The 15,776-nt window shown below is 30.2% G+C and overlaps 2 protein-coding genes across 2 annotated transcripts; one reads left to right on the plus strand and one right to left on the minus strand.

Annotated features, from left to right (window-relative positions):
• The first annotated feature begins 1,564 nt into the window (after positions 1-1,564).
• Positions 1,565-6,287, plus strand: LOC110641920 (uncharacterized). Its single transcript, XM_058138390.1, has 7 exons — positions 1,565-1,617; positions 2,449-2,508; positions 3,430-4,274; positions 4,649-4,774; positions 4,845-4,892; positions 4,975-5,393; positions 5,553-6,287. Exons 1-7 carry the CDS (start codon positions 1,565-1,567, stop codon positions 6,189-6,191), a joined length of 2,190 nt encoding a protein of 729 aa, XP_057994373.1. The 3' UTR covers positions 6,192-6,287.
• Positions 6,288-7,164: 877 nt separating this feature from the next.
• On the minus strand, positions 7,165-9,058 carry LOC110641934 (GDSL esterase/lipase 1-like). Its single transcript, XM_021793833.2, has 5 exons — positions 8,502-9,058; positions 8,297-8,412; positions 7,981-8,205; positions 7,633-7,888; positions 7,165-7,523 (listed from the first exon to the last, which is right to left on the minus strand). Exons 1-5 carry the CDS (start codon positions 8,794-8,796, stop codon positions 7,300-7,302), a joined length of 1,116 nt encoding a protein of 371 aa, XP_021649525.2. The 5' UTR covers positions 8,797-9,058; the 3' UTR covers positions 7,165-7,299.
• Between the last annotated feature and the right edge of the window lie 6,718 nt (positions 9,059-15,776).

Raw genomic sequence — 15,776 nt, forward strand, 5'->3', positions numbered from 1 at the left:
TTGTACTGCATTGCCCAATGGGCCATAACGCAATTTCCACTTGCAAATAAAAAAAAAAAAACCACTAAACTCTTCAATTTTTAATCTTAGCCATTAAATTGAATTTTTGTTTTGAACCAACTAAATCTAATCTATCCATGCATATGCATAAACGTAAAGAGAAAAGTAATATCGTAGTACATGTTAGCCTAACTTATCAGCATATCAATATTAAACTTTAATTTGAAGATTCTATCCTTCTATGAGAACTCAACGTGATTAATCACACCATTAAAGATGATAATGCTTAAAATTTTCCTTTCCAATTAATTTTCTCTCTCAAGGGAAAAAAAAAGTAATTAGAACATATTTATCTTCAGACAAAGCAAAGCATAATCAGCTTTGGTTGATGGGACAACCTGGTGGCTATTTCCAACTGACATTTTAAATCAATAAATCATTTAAAGGCAAGCAGTTTGGAAATCGAGATCACATAGCCTTCACGTGATTAGACACCACTAGTGAAAGAAGGCCAAACAGGTAAAAAAGAAACTATAGTTTTACTTTTTTTTAAAAATATATATATATAAATAGGAATTTTAACTTAAAAAAAATAGCAATTTTAGGAAGTAAAAATTAAAAAGTGAAAGGTTGAAAAATGATAACTTAATTATCACAATGCATAAATGACTCTAATTAATAGATAAATGTATCAATAAATATGTAAGTGCAATACCACGGTTGAAAGCTAAAACTGTTTCTTTTCCCTTTTTTTTCAAATATTATTTAGGATTTTAATAATTAAAATTTATTAAATTTAATTTTAAGTTATTTTTAAAATTATCTGATTAATATATTTAAAAGCATATTTTTCTTAATAATAATAATTCTAACAACAATTTCGAGCAGATTTTAAGTAGACTTAAGCAATAAATGATTATAGTTAAAAAATTAAATCAAATGAATTTAATTTAGTGCTATGATTCAATTTTTTTGGTCTCTTAAATTTAGTCAGTTACGTAGTATTTAAATATTTCAATTTAATTTGATTAATTTTATAAAAAAAATTAAACTAATTGAGCCGACTGAAGTTTTGTCCTTAAAAAATGTTTCCGCTGTTATTAGGTACTGTTTTATATGTATCCAACCTTCCTCTCAAAATTAAAATGCCTAACCTAAATTCCCTCATTTTTCAGGGGCCGGTTCTCTCACAGACAGTCATAATTATCGGCTCTCATTGCTCGGCCTCGTGGTCTCAATGACATACATAACAGTTCAGAACGACGCAACATGTGAAAGTTGGATCAGTTTTTTTTTTTTTTTTTTTTTTTTTTTAAGTTAGAAAAGTAAACTAAAAATCATCCATCAATGGTAAGTTTGTAACTTTGCCATGCATATATCTTCATTGCAAAAGAAATTCTAAGCTTTAACTTTTATATGATATAAGCTTCTAACTTTATAAATTAAACAAGCAAAGTGCTGATACCATCCACCATATTTTACCTATAAATATTGATGCAAGCACCCAAACTAATTCAAACAATTACTTTTTTCTTCTGAATTTTTAGTTTTTTTGAGTCTGCAAATGAGCAATCCGGAGCCTCCACCATCACAACAGGCCCTCCAGGATATTGAAAGGTAACAGCATCTAACGCTAGATATCCACCTCGTAATTTCATCATATACTTGAGCTCCAAATAGGACCTATATATACCCGTATTAGTTTCTGTTAAATGCTATTTTTTTTATAAGTTCTGTTAAATGCTATTAATTAATTAATCTTTTTAACATCGTTATATATATCAACAAGTTTGAAAAATCATATAAAAATAAATATGTTTAACTGATTGACCGCTTCTAATTATCTCTTAGTTCTCAAATAAGTAAAAATGATATTATTATTCTGCAACTCAACTCAATTAAGCATTTATCCCAAAAATTTGGAGTCGGCTATATGAATTCACTTTCTCCACTCTAAATGATTTTGTGTTAAATCTTCAGAAATTTGTAATACTTCTAAGTCATGTTGTACTACTCTCCTCCAAGTCAATGTAGGTCTACCCTTTTTTTTCTTTCTATTCTCTAACCTAATGTGCTCTACTTGTCTAACTGGAGTCTCCGTATGTTTACGCTTCATATGACCAAACCACCTCGTTCTCCATTCTCTCAACTTATTCTCAATTAGCACCACTCATATCTTTTCTCTAATACTCTCTCATTCTGCAACATTATTATCAATTTATATATTGAATCATCCATTAATTAATATAATTAACATTACTATTAACATCCATTTATGTTCTTGAAGTAAAGCATTTTGTCTCATTTTTCTATATGGTATCTTCATGATATTAGCTTCTAACTTTATAAATTAAACAAGCAAAGTGCAGATACCACATTTTACCTATAAATTTTGATGCAAGGACCCAAGCTAATTGAATCAATTACATTTTTCTTCTTAATTTGTAGTTTTGCTGAGTCAATACAACGGAAGCCTCCACCGGCACAGGAGAACCAGGATACTGAAAGGTAACAGCTAGATATTCATTTCTTAATTAGATATATTTCAGCTCCAAATGGGACCTATATATACCTTTATTAGTTTCTGTTAAATGCCATTAATTAATCTTTTAACATCTTAATATTTTCATCTATCAATAGCAATATTATTAAACTCAGGTCAATGGCTCAATCAGTGAATAATTAAAAATTAATTAAATAAAACACTATTAATATAAATAAATAAATATAATATAATTAGTTAAATTTTAATTATTTAATAATATTTTAATATTTATTAAATTATATTTAATAAATTTTAATAGTGTTATCAAGTCATCATATCCAAACTTGAATTAAATTGATATTTTTTAATATCAAAAAACTTATCTTGAACACAATTATTAATTTATTATTATCAAAATAATACCCAAATTAAATTAATTTTATATATTTTAATGAATAATCTATATAAAATATATTATTATTAATTTATATATTAAAATTTAATAATTCTATAAAATATTTAGATTTTATTATTTAAAATATAATGTATCAAACATTTTATAAATATTATCATAAAAAATATATATATTTTTTTATATTTAATTAATTATTTATATAAAACTCAAATAAGATATGAGTATTATTTACTCAACTGAAACCCACGCTAATCCGATAGCGTTCGGTTGAATCGGATATTGAAAAATATTCGGTCCAATATTATCCCTTGAGCCCCTCAAAAGAAATTTGTGTCACTTTTCTTTATAAATGAGCAATTAGACTCTCAGATGAAATTTTTTTTCTTTGTTTCTTTTTCAACAAATGAGGAGGAAGAGGAAGGGGAATTTGAAATTGAGTTCTGTATAAATTGATAAGTGCATTTATAATCAATAAACTTGTGGGTACAAAGGTGAATTATTATTATTATTTAATTTTTAAATTGTACAGGAAAATCAAAATGCCTACGATTACAGAACGGCGGAGGAACTTGCAAGATATCGCAAAAGAAGAATGGGAAAGTGTGAAAGAATTCTACAAAAAATACCCTGATTGCCTGCTGGACACACTAAATACCGGCGGAGATACAGTATTTCATATAGCAATGCACAGCAAGACGAAGAAACGATTTGTAGATCTAAAAGAAATTGCCCAGTCTTGCTCAATGGGCAATGATTTATTCTTTAAGAGGAATCGAAATGGAAACACAATTCTTCATGAGGCAGCAGCCACTGGAAACACTGAAGTAATGGAAATCATATTGAATGACCATTCCGAGCCAATCAAGCTAATTGAGATAAAAAATATTTTGGGCGAGAACCCAATATTTACAGCAGCTGCATTTGGCCAGAAAGAAATAGTCAAGTTGTTAACTAAATTTAATTATGGAGAAAATGCCGACAATGGAATGATTTTAGCACAATCTATAATAAGATTTGATGATGAAAAATCTATTCTTCAAGTTGCCATTGAAGGAGAACACCTTGGTTTTGCGCTCTATCTCCATCTTTTTCTCTTAAATAATGGATACATGAATCAGATGTTCGATTCACAATTTGATTATAATTTATTTTACCTTCCAATGCATGCAGACACCGCTTTGCTGTTGCTGAAACTTTATGAATCACTTTGGCGGTTGGAGGATAATGAATCACTTTGGCGGTTGGAGAATGATGAACGACCTTGGCTGTTGAAGGACACATATGGCAGGACTACTCTTGACGCTCTCGCTAATATGCCGTCCGCTTTCAAGAGTGGACACACCATGGGCGTTTTTGAAACCTTATTATACAAATGTAAGTTTAATTTCCATCTTTTTCCCACCTTTTTTTACCAGGATTCAACTCCTGATGCCAACTTTCAAAATGAAAGTTGAATGCACAGATCCAGCGTGGGAGTTCATAAGATGAATAGATGATGTTTTAGAATTTACACGACATTAGAACTAAGAGCCCTTACAACTAACCCCATAACAAGTTATTTGAAATTTATATATATTAAAAAAATACATAATACCGATTTGAATCATGATGTATTAGAAATTTGAGTCAATTAAACCATTCACATTTGGGTATCAAGATTTACATGGGAACTGTAACAAATGCGAATAATTATGTAATCAAATCTCAGAAGATTTTAATTTACAAATATTGCAAGTTAATTAATGCAGGCCTTCCTGTTCATGACGAGACTGAGACCGAAGTTAGTGACATACTTGGACAGTCTTCAATGCGGGAGCAGGATTTGGAGATGGAGGGGAGCGCCGTGACTACTGAAATAGCAATTGAACATAAAGGTATGAGAAAATTGAAATTATCTTACCCTCTAATGGAAAATCTAATGATAATAATAATTATTATTTGGAGTTCTAAAAGAAAACAATCACAATCAATCAATCTGGAAATTCATGAAAGGTATAAACATCCACGTCTCTGTATATCTTTCAATTTTCTGGCTCTGTTTCAATCTAATTCTACAGCATAAATATATAAATAGGCTGGCCGATGGTGGGAAAAATCTGGAAAGAAAAGAGAAAGCACACATTTGCTTTGAAACTTGCCAGATCGCTAATTAAATTAACTGATCCAAAGCGTTGTCAAACGCTTTTATTTACTGCTACTGAGATGGGAATAGTGGAGATCGTTCGTGCAACAATCGAGGAATATCCTCAGGTTATTGATCAGCTAAATGGCAAGCTACAGAACATATTGCATGTGGCCGTATTGCACCGACGCAAAGAAATTTTCGACAAGTTAAGAGGATATATGGGCGAAATACAGTGGAAGAGGATGACTGAAGCATTTGCCGGTTATTTTTATACCTTGTTGCACCAAGTTGCGTCCACTGAATTCTACACCGGAGGCACGAGGCCTGGTCCTGCACTTCAATTGCAAGAAGAGTTAATGTGGTTTGAGGTAAGCTTCTCATTGGTACCATTATCCTTAATTAATTATTAACTAAAATTTAAGAAAATAAAACAAGCATAATTATAGCTTGTCACTACTAATCTTTGCAGCATACACTTGTAATTATATATCTATTTTGAGAAATTCGATCTTATTCTCTCCATGTAGCGCGTGAAGAGGATAGTTCCCTCTCATTATGTCATGCAACGAGTAACTTATGGAGAAGAACAGTTGACTGCAAAAGAGATGTTTAAAAGAACGCACGAAGCACAACTCAAAGAGGCGCGGGAATGGATAAAAGAAACCTCTCAGGCGTGCTTTACTGTTGCTGCTCTAGTTGTCGCTGTGGTTTTTGCTGCTGTCTTCACCATACCAGGAGGTTTGAATGATAAGGGGTCTCCCGTTTTCCGCGATTCTCCTTATTTCTTGCTCTTCACTATCATGGATGTTATTTCCTTGGTTTTCTCTTTGAGCACGATTTTGGCTTTCCTCTCTATTCACACTTATCCGCTTGAATTCGATGATTTCCGTCACTCCATCCCTCACAAGCTTGTTCTTGGTTTCACTTTGCTCACGCTATCGATGATTTCAACCATGCTTGCATTCGGAGCCACCATATTACTAATCATTCGTACGGATAAACAATGGACGACAATTCTCATTTATGTTCTTGTTTTCTTTCCTGTCTCACTATTTGTACTCTTGCAAGCCCGTTTGTATTGGGTACTGATGATAGAACTTTTTCATGCAATAAGGAGGCTATTTTCTGGGCTAGGCTTCCTCTCTAAATCTAGCAAGAGAAAGTAGCATTGAGATTTATTTTTCTTTTGGTTAAATAATATTGTCGTAAATTTGAAATCTGAAAATTTTAGAATCCAATTAAATTAAATTTTATTTTGTCAATTTTTTACATTTGGATCACATGAATGCTAGAATCCAATTATTTTGGTGTTAGAAATAAGTTATTTTTTAAGGAAAAAAAAAATCATGCCACCATTAACAAATAAGTTATGAAAATGGTCATATTTCCAATTACCAGTTGATTCATCTTACTCATTAGGTTCTTATGAAAAAAAATTCTATTGAATTTGTGTGTTGTGTTTCGGATTAAAGTGTTCAATTTTTTTTTCATGAAAAATAATTTTGTTTTTCTAATTTTCAGGACAAACATAAATCTGTTAGTTTCGAATTTATACAGTTAACCCTTTAAGTTCAAGTTGAGTGTGGTATAGTTTTGGATTTCAAAAATGAATGATTTATGGAGGGATAAATTAGGCTTTATAATCTTATGAGGTATTTAGTTCACCTGTTGAATGCAACACTTAATTATAATATATTTTTATAATTTTACTAAATACTTAACATAAATCAGCTATCAGCTACTAGTTAACAGTAGCAGTTATCAGCTAACAGTTATCAGCTATATTCAATAGTTAAACCAAACAGACCCTTAGAAAATTCTAGAAAACAGGGGAGGAATAGGTGGAAAAGCAGTTCACCAAACCCTCAATTACTCTTAGAGCGAAAATTAAAGATTAATCTAAAAGAAAATAATGAATAAAGGAATAATGGAATGCAAGAGTTAGAGGAAAAAAAATGATAAATATGAAGAGTAATTTGAGAGGGTTTTTGACACGTGTGGGACTCTTTCCTTTTCTTCTTCTTCAATTTATACCATAATAAGCTTGATCTTCAAGTTGAGAAGTTATAACTAATCAGACATTTGATCTTCAAGTTTTTAAGCTAAATTTTAATTATTTTTTTTTTAGTTTCAAATAGATTAGAGCTATTATTCCTTTATTTGAGGGTAAAACATGGTACAACATCAGTTCCAAGAGCTTGGAACCCTTGGTTTATTAAGTGGAAATAATCACATGATCATCAAGGAAATGTTGATGGGTCACAAGATTTCCAGTTATGGAAGTTGAAATAGTTGGTGTACATTATAAGGCCAGGTGACATTAGCTTTTCCATTCCACATCAACTGAGATAATCTGAAATTTGTATGTTGAGTAGTATGGCCACCATCAAAGAACACGTACTCATTTGGATTATTGCATAGCTCATAAGGTTCTGTTCCACAATCAGATCCCCTGTATGCCCCACTTCCACAACATGCTACTTTCCCCACCTTGAAGCCTTAAAGAAATTCATGTCACAAAGAGATTATTAAAATAATGGGTATTTAAAAAAAGTTCTAAAAAATGTTATAAATGGGTAATTAAATCCAAAATTATATATGACTTACCATACTTAGAAGGGTTATCTATCATGTTGCCAATCTCAGTGAAGTAATCAAAAATAGAGTATTTAAAACCTTTGAGGTTGCTTTCAAGTTTTTCCAAGGCATTAGACAAGGCATTGTTGTGTTCTCTTGCCAATTGCAGGGGTTTTTGAGCACATTGACTAGGTTTAAGGTTGTAAGTTTGCTTCATCATAGGAAGACAACCAATGGGTGCTACATTCTGAAATGCAAATTTCCTTCCTCCTGCTGCATATATATCCTTCAGAGCACAGTAGCAGATAAAGGAATGAGATTAAATATATAAAATAACTTTTTTTGGGGGATAAGATGATTAAAAAAAAAACCTTGTACCTTTAGCCCCTTTGTCAAATTCCCAATTACCAGACTAACAAAATTTTCCATCTCAACATCTGTAGCATTGGGATAATTTGTAGCAAAGTTAAAATAATCATCTCCTCCTAAGCTAAACAAGTAAACGGACCCCTTTATCAGGTTCCTGGCCTCTCTGTGACCCAGATTCTCTGTCATTGATTTAAGAACTCTCATCAAGTTTGTTATCTGCATTTTGAGGTTCATCTGAAAAGCAAATTCACGTTAAGCTTATATACTTGTTAATTTTGCTTTGCCAGAGAAAGAAAACAGAGAGAAAAAGAAAATTTTTGCATACCGCATTAGCATGAATTTCAAGAGCACCTGCCCCAGCTGAAGCAAAACTCGCTCCATCAACAAAATTTGAATTCGGTTTAAGGAATGGTGGAATTATGTGCAACTTTGCAGATAAAGCTGCAAAAAAATCAAGAACATGTTATGTTACTAAAGGAGAAGAAAATATGAAAGAAGAGGGAAAGAAGAGGAGTTCTGTAGAAATATACCTATATAATCAGGAACAACAAGGCCATCAGAAAATCTCCCAGTGGAATGATTTTTCAAGCTCATTCCATAAGGGTAGAAATAAGAAGGGATGTGTTCGGTAGGATCCAGGTATATATTATTTCCAGGATCAAAGAGTGAGTCTCCAAAAACAAACAATAGCTTGTGATTACTCTTGGCTCGAGCAGCGTACAAGGTAGCTGAATTGGGAAGTGTTAAGCATGAAATTACAGCGTAGAAAATGTTGCTTATCAGGTTTGCCATGCGTGATTTCTTGCTCTGATCGGTTCTTTGCATTCCCTATTTGTAATAGTTCCAGTGTGTGCCGGAACTTGCCAAGAAAAATACATGTTCTTGTTCTCCGATCTGTGGGTTTGTAGAGTACAATTTTAACACGAGATTCATTAAAATAATATTTAATCTTTGTTTTGATAAGATCATATAGAAATCCAAGGTGGACTCAATGGTGGGATACCTATCCAAAATAAGATGGTTCTTGGAAAAGATAAACAGACGAGGATGCGCAAACAAAACTAAAATTCTGAAGAGCAGATCATGATAGTTCCTGCATAGTGCGGAAAGTTACTCATGGAACTGGGAAACCTTAAAAAAACCAAAAACCAATGAATGGAAGTCAGAAACGGTGCCAGCTGCAAGTTTAATAAGATCCAATCCAAGAACAATGGGTAGCCTACGGTCTGAGTCAGTGTTACGTTTGTCCATCAGTATCATATATGACAATTCATAAGCATATAATTTTTAAATGTTTTTTTTCCTTAATTTTTGCAGGAACCGTGTTATATAAATCATATTTTGCATACCATATTAATTTCATCTCTCCCGTCTGAATAATTTTATTTTTTTGTTGCTTTTTTCTAATGATATATGGACAAAAGATGGGCAATTATTTATGTTTATCTTTTAGACAATGTTTTTAATCTTCCTAGGGGCTGGTGCTAGCCTACCAGAGAAAATGGGTTCTTAAGGATCTCATTAGTTAATATTAATAATTTTTAAAAAAATATTAATATTATTTTTGTATCAATAATAAGTTAATATGATGCATAATTATGAGAATTTTTTTGTAATTTTATAATCAATAATAATTTTTTAAAAAAAAAAGCTGCCATGGAAAATTAAAAAAAATAATAAATTTCTAATACCCTTTGTTTTCCTTCTCTTTCCGTGCAGAACTATTTTCTAGGAAAATCTGCATTCTTTTTCTTTTCTTTTTCATACAGACTTTGCTCTTTTTTATTTTCCCATGAACAGATCAGTGCAAAGCTCCCTTAAGAAATCAAAGAAAAGCAAAAAGACTTCAAAGAAATTGAAGAAGAAACAGAAAAACAAAAGCAAAAGTGTAAGGTGTAGCTCCCATCGGTTCCAAAGAATCCTTCATCTGTAGTTCCCTTCTCTCTCTCTATAGCATTGTCTTCTTCGAAGGAAGCAGCAGAACATTTTGTCTGGAGAATTGGCACCCATTCAAGTGCTTTGAAACAATTGTCTGAGGAGACTCCAAGTAATCCCCAAAAGAAATAGATTCATGTACAATACAGTTTCTAAATTCACTTTATCATTAGCCACTTTTGGCCTAAAAAATTCAAATTGTGGTCCTTTTTATGTTTAAGGTGGAGATGAAGAGGTTGAATGATGAAATCAAGGTCAAAGATTAAACAATTTCTTTGCTGGAAAAGCAAATTTGCAATTTTTTCATCTATTTTTTTTTATGAAATTTAAGGAGTACTTTTCTTCTTGTTCTAATTTCCGATTTGTTCCCAATGCTCCGTGAATTTTCACAAAAGCATTTTACCATTAGTGGGTTTGTTGAGTCTGCAAAAGCCCATATAGCCATGAAATTTGATTTACACTGTTAATATCGGTGATGGCTTTCATCTGTTAAGTTTTGTGAGTTTATGATTCAATGATTAGCCGAAAGATTAGTGCAATTGGTTTTGTTTCTGCATAAAACAAAAAAACATATATTAGCCAAAAGATTGAGAATTCAAGTGGGTCAATTTGACTTGGAAACAATCTGCTTATTATTTAGCAATTTTATGCTGTGAGACTTTTTCAAAGTTTACTGAGTGTTGAAGATATTAAATTGGTAAATATTGAAATTAGATTTTTCTTTTTTTTTTTGTACAACATGTATTTATACAATTGAATTTAACTTTACAGGTGGCTATTGCTTGGCATTAGGTGAGTCTCAAGTCTTAGTTAGGGCTGACCAGTATGCTTTGTCTTAAATGAAGGGATTGCAGAAGGGGAAGAAGGAGCAGGAGAAGGCAGCTTGTAAATTGTCTTTCGTTTTGTAAAATGCCACAATTTTGCCATTGAAATTTCTTATCCATGACTTTTGCTTAAAAAAATTTATACAAAATCGTAATTTAAGTTCATGCTCTTTGAAGTCTATTTAGATAGAGCGAGAAAAGTATAAATAATGAAAGAATAAAAAGAATAAGAAAGTGAAAGAGTAAAGATAATTATAATAAAAAAATCTCATGATTAGGAAAAGTTGAATTAATAGAAAGATAGAGAAATAATTTATATTTTTTATGTTTAAAAAGAGTTAAAGGAAGAATAAATTTAAAGGGTGTATAAATGAAAATTTTCATAACCATCATATCTCCCTCTTTACTCTCCTTATACTTAGGGTGTAAGAAAAATTGAGATTTAAAAGGTAAGAGATGGTAAAGCTTACATTTACTGACTTTTACTCTTTATTAACTCACCCATTACCAAAAAGAAATAAAATAATTATTTGCCTTTTTCTACCTTTATTTAACTCTCCATTATACTCGTTCAAATAAATCATAATTTCAATTTTACAGAGTTAAATGTGTCATGAGAAGTTTTAAAATTTGCCACAAATTTTTTTTTTTTTTTGTGAAGTTTAAGGATGAAATAATATATTTGATCTATTTTAAATAAAAGAATTTTTTGAAACATTTTAGGTTGCCTATGATAGGCCAATACGAGGGCAGAATTAGAACATGGAACTTAACTTGCCGAAATATGATAATACAAATTTGTAAATATATATACATATATATATATTGCTAAATATTATTAAGCAACAAAAATATCAATTATATTATAATATAAATAAATACAAAAGATACCCATGAAATACTTACTATTTTTTCTAGTGGGTATATAAAAATTATCCCATTTGAAAAGAAAGGTAAATAGCTCATTTTAACCCTTCAACTAATATTGGATAGTCATATTAGCCCTTAAACAAAACTTAGAGTCAAATAGACCCTCACATTTTAATTTCAATCAAATAAATCTTGCATATTATAGTTTTACTCTAATTAAGTACAAAAACGATCATGTGCATCACGTTCTAGTATTTCTGTTAAATATTTCCATCCATCAACTTAATAAAATATTATTTTAAAACTTAAAAAATCAAGAACCTGTCCCTCCATATTCCAATTGAAAATAGAACAAACAAGAGTGTGAACCTAAACTTCTCAAAAATTGAGGACCCTCAAGCACATAAACGCATTAGCAACTATCATAAAATCAGAGTCAGTAACGTCAAGAATAAAAAAAAAAAATTAAAAAAAAAAAAACCTAAAATTTGATTGAGAAAGGTCCAATTCAATCGAGCGAGACAACCTGGCAACCATCTTATGTAGCAGCAAATTTCTTTCTTTTTGTGCTCCGCAATTGGAGACATCTCTTACACATCAATCCAGGAAAATTTTCTCCAGATCAAATGGAAAATGAAGCAAGAGGCAATAAAATGTAGAAAAAGATTAACAGTAATCTAGTAGTGGGTTGTGTAGTAACAATAGGGAGATTTAGTAAGTAAGTTTGGGTCTGAGAAAGATTTTGGAGAATTTATGGGCTTACTGCTATGGATTTATAGTCGTAAATTCACCAGCTTAGTTACACCTGTGGCGGCGATCTAGCGACGGTGAGACGGGGAGAGGAGATCAAAAAAGGAATTGGACATGTATGCAAAGGCTGAAGAGGGGAAAATATCGTTAGAAATTAAGAAAATTTTTATAAATAATTAAGAAGGTTTTAGTTTGAAATTAAGAATATTTTTATAAATAATTAAGAAGGTTTTAGGTTTTTAACTTTTTAATAATTTAAGATATAAAAATATCATTTTATTCATTAAAATCAATTTTACTAATTTTTTTTAACGGTGTTAACTAATACCGTCAATTTTAGACTTATTTGACTAAAATTAGAATGTAAGGGTGCCTATTTGATCCTAAATTTTGTTTAGGGACTAATATGACTTTCAGGTATTAGTTTAAGGGTAGAAATGGAACATTTGCTGAAAAAAAAAAAAAAAGAAAGCTTATCCTTGGAGGGGCTTAACTTGTTATATTAAATAATCGGCTAATGATTTTAAATTTACCGAGCCCATTCTTAAAGGGTCATCTCATTATTTTGAAAGAGTCCATCCTTTGAAGGGCTGAGAAAGAAATTTTAGAGGGGCTATTCAAATAATGAAAAGATAATTGTAAAAAAAAAATAATAATAATAATAATTTTTATATTTTTAAAATTTTTATAATCTCACGTTATATTATAAAAATTATTAATTAAATTTTAAATTTTTTAATTTTTATCAATTTTACTTCACTATCATCTCACTAATGAAATGACCATGTTAAATGTCATGGAGACGTCACATCAATTGTCATAACATGATAAAAATTAAAAATTACGTGATTTAATTGTCAAATTTTTATAAAAATAGAATAAAATTATAAAAATTTAAAAAGTATAAGATTTATTTTTTAGCAATTCTAGGGGGCACCAACGTGGGACTGCCCCGGCTCAAATACTCAATGAACAAAATGGAATAAACCAAAAATACCGTAAACATGTCCTTGCACATGTCAAAAAAAAACCCTTGAATATTGATCGAAGAAGATATGGGCCTGTTTACTTGCAGAAAAAAAAATTTGTTTTCCATTTATTTATTTTTAAGAAAATTCTAATTTTTATTTTTTATAGAAAACAAGTAAAAATATAAAAATTGTGTTCACCTATAAATAATAGAAATGATTTTTTAATTTAAAAAAAAAGTTATTCATATTTTTCATAATTAAAAAAAATAAATTATTGTAAAATATAATTAAAAACTTATTTTATTTTTAATTTTTTAATATGTGTTATTCATTTATTTTTATAATAATGTGATTATTTTTTATCATGGTAAATAAATATTTTCTATATAATTATTCAATTTTAAATATAAAAAGTTATAATTTAATTTTAATTATATCAAAAATCATTGTTTTCTAAATGGAAAAAAATTGGAAAACAAAATTTTTATTACAAAAGAAAATAGAGGAAAAAACCTTGTTTTTTTAGTTAAATTTTTGAGAACTGTAAAACTATTTTTCAGTACTCTATTTAGAAAACTGGCACATATGAATACGAACTTTATTTTTCAATTTTCTTACAAAATTTTTCTAGAAAATTGTTCCAGTTTTTTTACAAGTGAACAGGCCCTATATATCTCAAACAGGTTCTTAGATTTTTTATTCATAGGATTAATATAAAAAAAACAGAGGTTTTACCATCTAAAGAGCTTTATTTATTTTATATCTCTTTTCAACTTTTTACAAATAATTCAAGATATGATTTTAAATTTTTTAGAAGATCAAAATGAATTTTAGCAAAGCATTTCAAAAGGCTAAATTTGTGCTAGTAGCAACAAATGTAGCTAGCTACTTCTAAAATTAGCAAGTTACTCTTGCTTTGGCTTTTTAGTGTTTTTTTTTTTTCTTCTTGAAAAAGGTTTTTGGTACTATTGTGAAAGTCATCCATTTCAAAAGAATTGTTGGTCAATATTTAAGAACTTTCACCCTTGTTCTTGATTTCCATCTTGCTCCTTCTCGACAAATCATCTCTCTCATCTTTTATAGATCTTCAGTTATGTAATTGTCAGTTGAGAATGACTTTAAATCCAAAAGCTAACCTATATAAAGATTTTCAAGTATTCTTGCTAAACTTTGAGAAATGACGGTGTAAAAACACTTGTGAATGGTTGGACAAGCAACATGATTGGGAAGCTTGTTAATGTAAAAGACTTGTCTCTTGCCCTCGAAAAGAGCCATTAGTGGAGAGAAAGTCTCCATTTGATAGTCTCATCTCTTTCTTTTTTTTCTTTAGCACTTTAATTTGTGGTGATGTTGCTTGATTAATATTTGCTTGATTATTTGAGAAGGTTTTATGTATACTTTATGGATAAATTAAGTTGTGTCAAATAAACTTAAGTTGCGTTGATTGAAACTTTGTTCTTTTTGACTTCTTATTTTGAATCTTATTGATATATTGATTGTAAAGTCAAATTTTGTTTTAATTTCATTTGTAGTCTCTATGTTGCTTTTATAAATCACTTGTTCACACACTTTAGAGTGTCAAGTGATATAGGAAGAAGAAGCAGACCTCTTCTTATTACACAATATGTCCACAACTATGACCTACTAGTCATACAAGTCGCGAAATATAGTTCGTACACGACTAGAGAGGTCTGCTTAAACCTAGAGCCTAGCAAATGGGTTCCAGGTGCTCACGAATCACCCTCCACAACCATGACCATATGGTTTGGTCCTAATAATAGCTTGAGTAATGTAGGTACCGTAGAGCCCTTAGGATGAGTGCCTTGCATCTACGTCACCTCAAACCAATTGGTGGCATTAAATAACCGATCAAGCACTTTTAATGTTGTAGAGCCCTATAAACCTATAATTTGACAAAACAACCAAAGGAGATATAATCGCAATGTAACTGCCATTGGAACTTCGAGTATGATAACGACTACTACCATGCACGAGTATGACAAACAAAACCTTCCTTAAGAGCTTGCACCATTTCATTAATACTCAACTTGTTGTGGCATGACACTTAACCCTCTCATTTTACTCAAATAATGTTATACAACCCTTGCGGGTATTCTAGTTATAAAACGTTCTAAGATTCATTTACCATTACTTTTACTCTGTCTTAATTTTATTTACTTTCACTTTCTTAGCATCATTACTATTCCATATTCTCTTACTAACTTAATCATCATAAAGGCAAGTAGAAAAGCCCCACTTGTCCCTTTGATCCTGTAACAACTCAAAATTTTTTTTAACAAACATTTAATTTTTATATTATTCTAATATTATTTTATTGATTTAAACAATTCATTAAACAACTTATCAATTGTATTACATAATATTAAATTGTGCTTAATCTTATTATTAGTTAAGAAATAAATAATTTATGATATTTAATTGCTTGAAGATTATT

The sequence above is a fragment of the Hevea brasiliensis genome, chromosome 16 (assembly GCF_030052815.1).
Source record: "Hevea brasiliensis isolate MT/VB/25A 57/8 chromosome 16, ASM3005281v1, whole genome shotgun sequence".
Taxonomy (NCBI): Eukaryota; Viridiplantae; Streptophyta; class Magnoliopsida; order Malpighiales; family Euphorbiaceae; genus Hevea; species Hevea brasiliensis.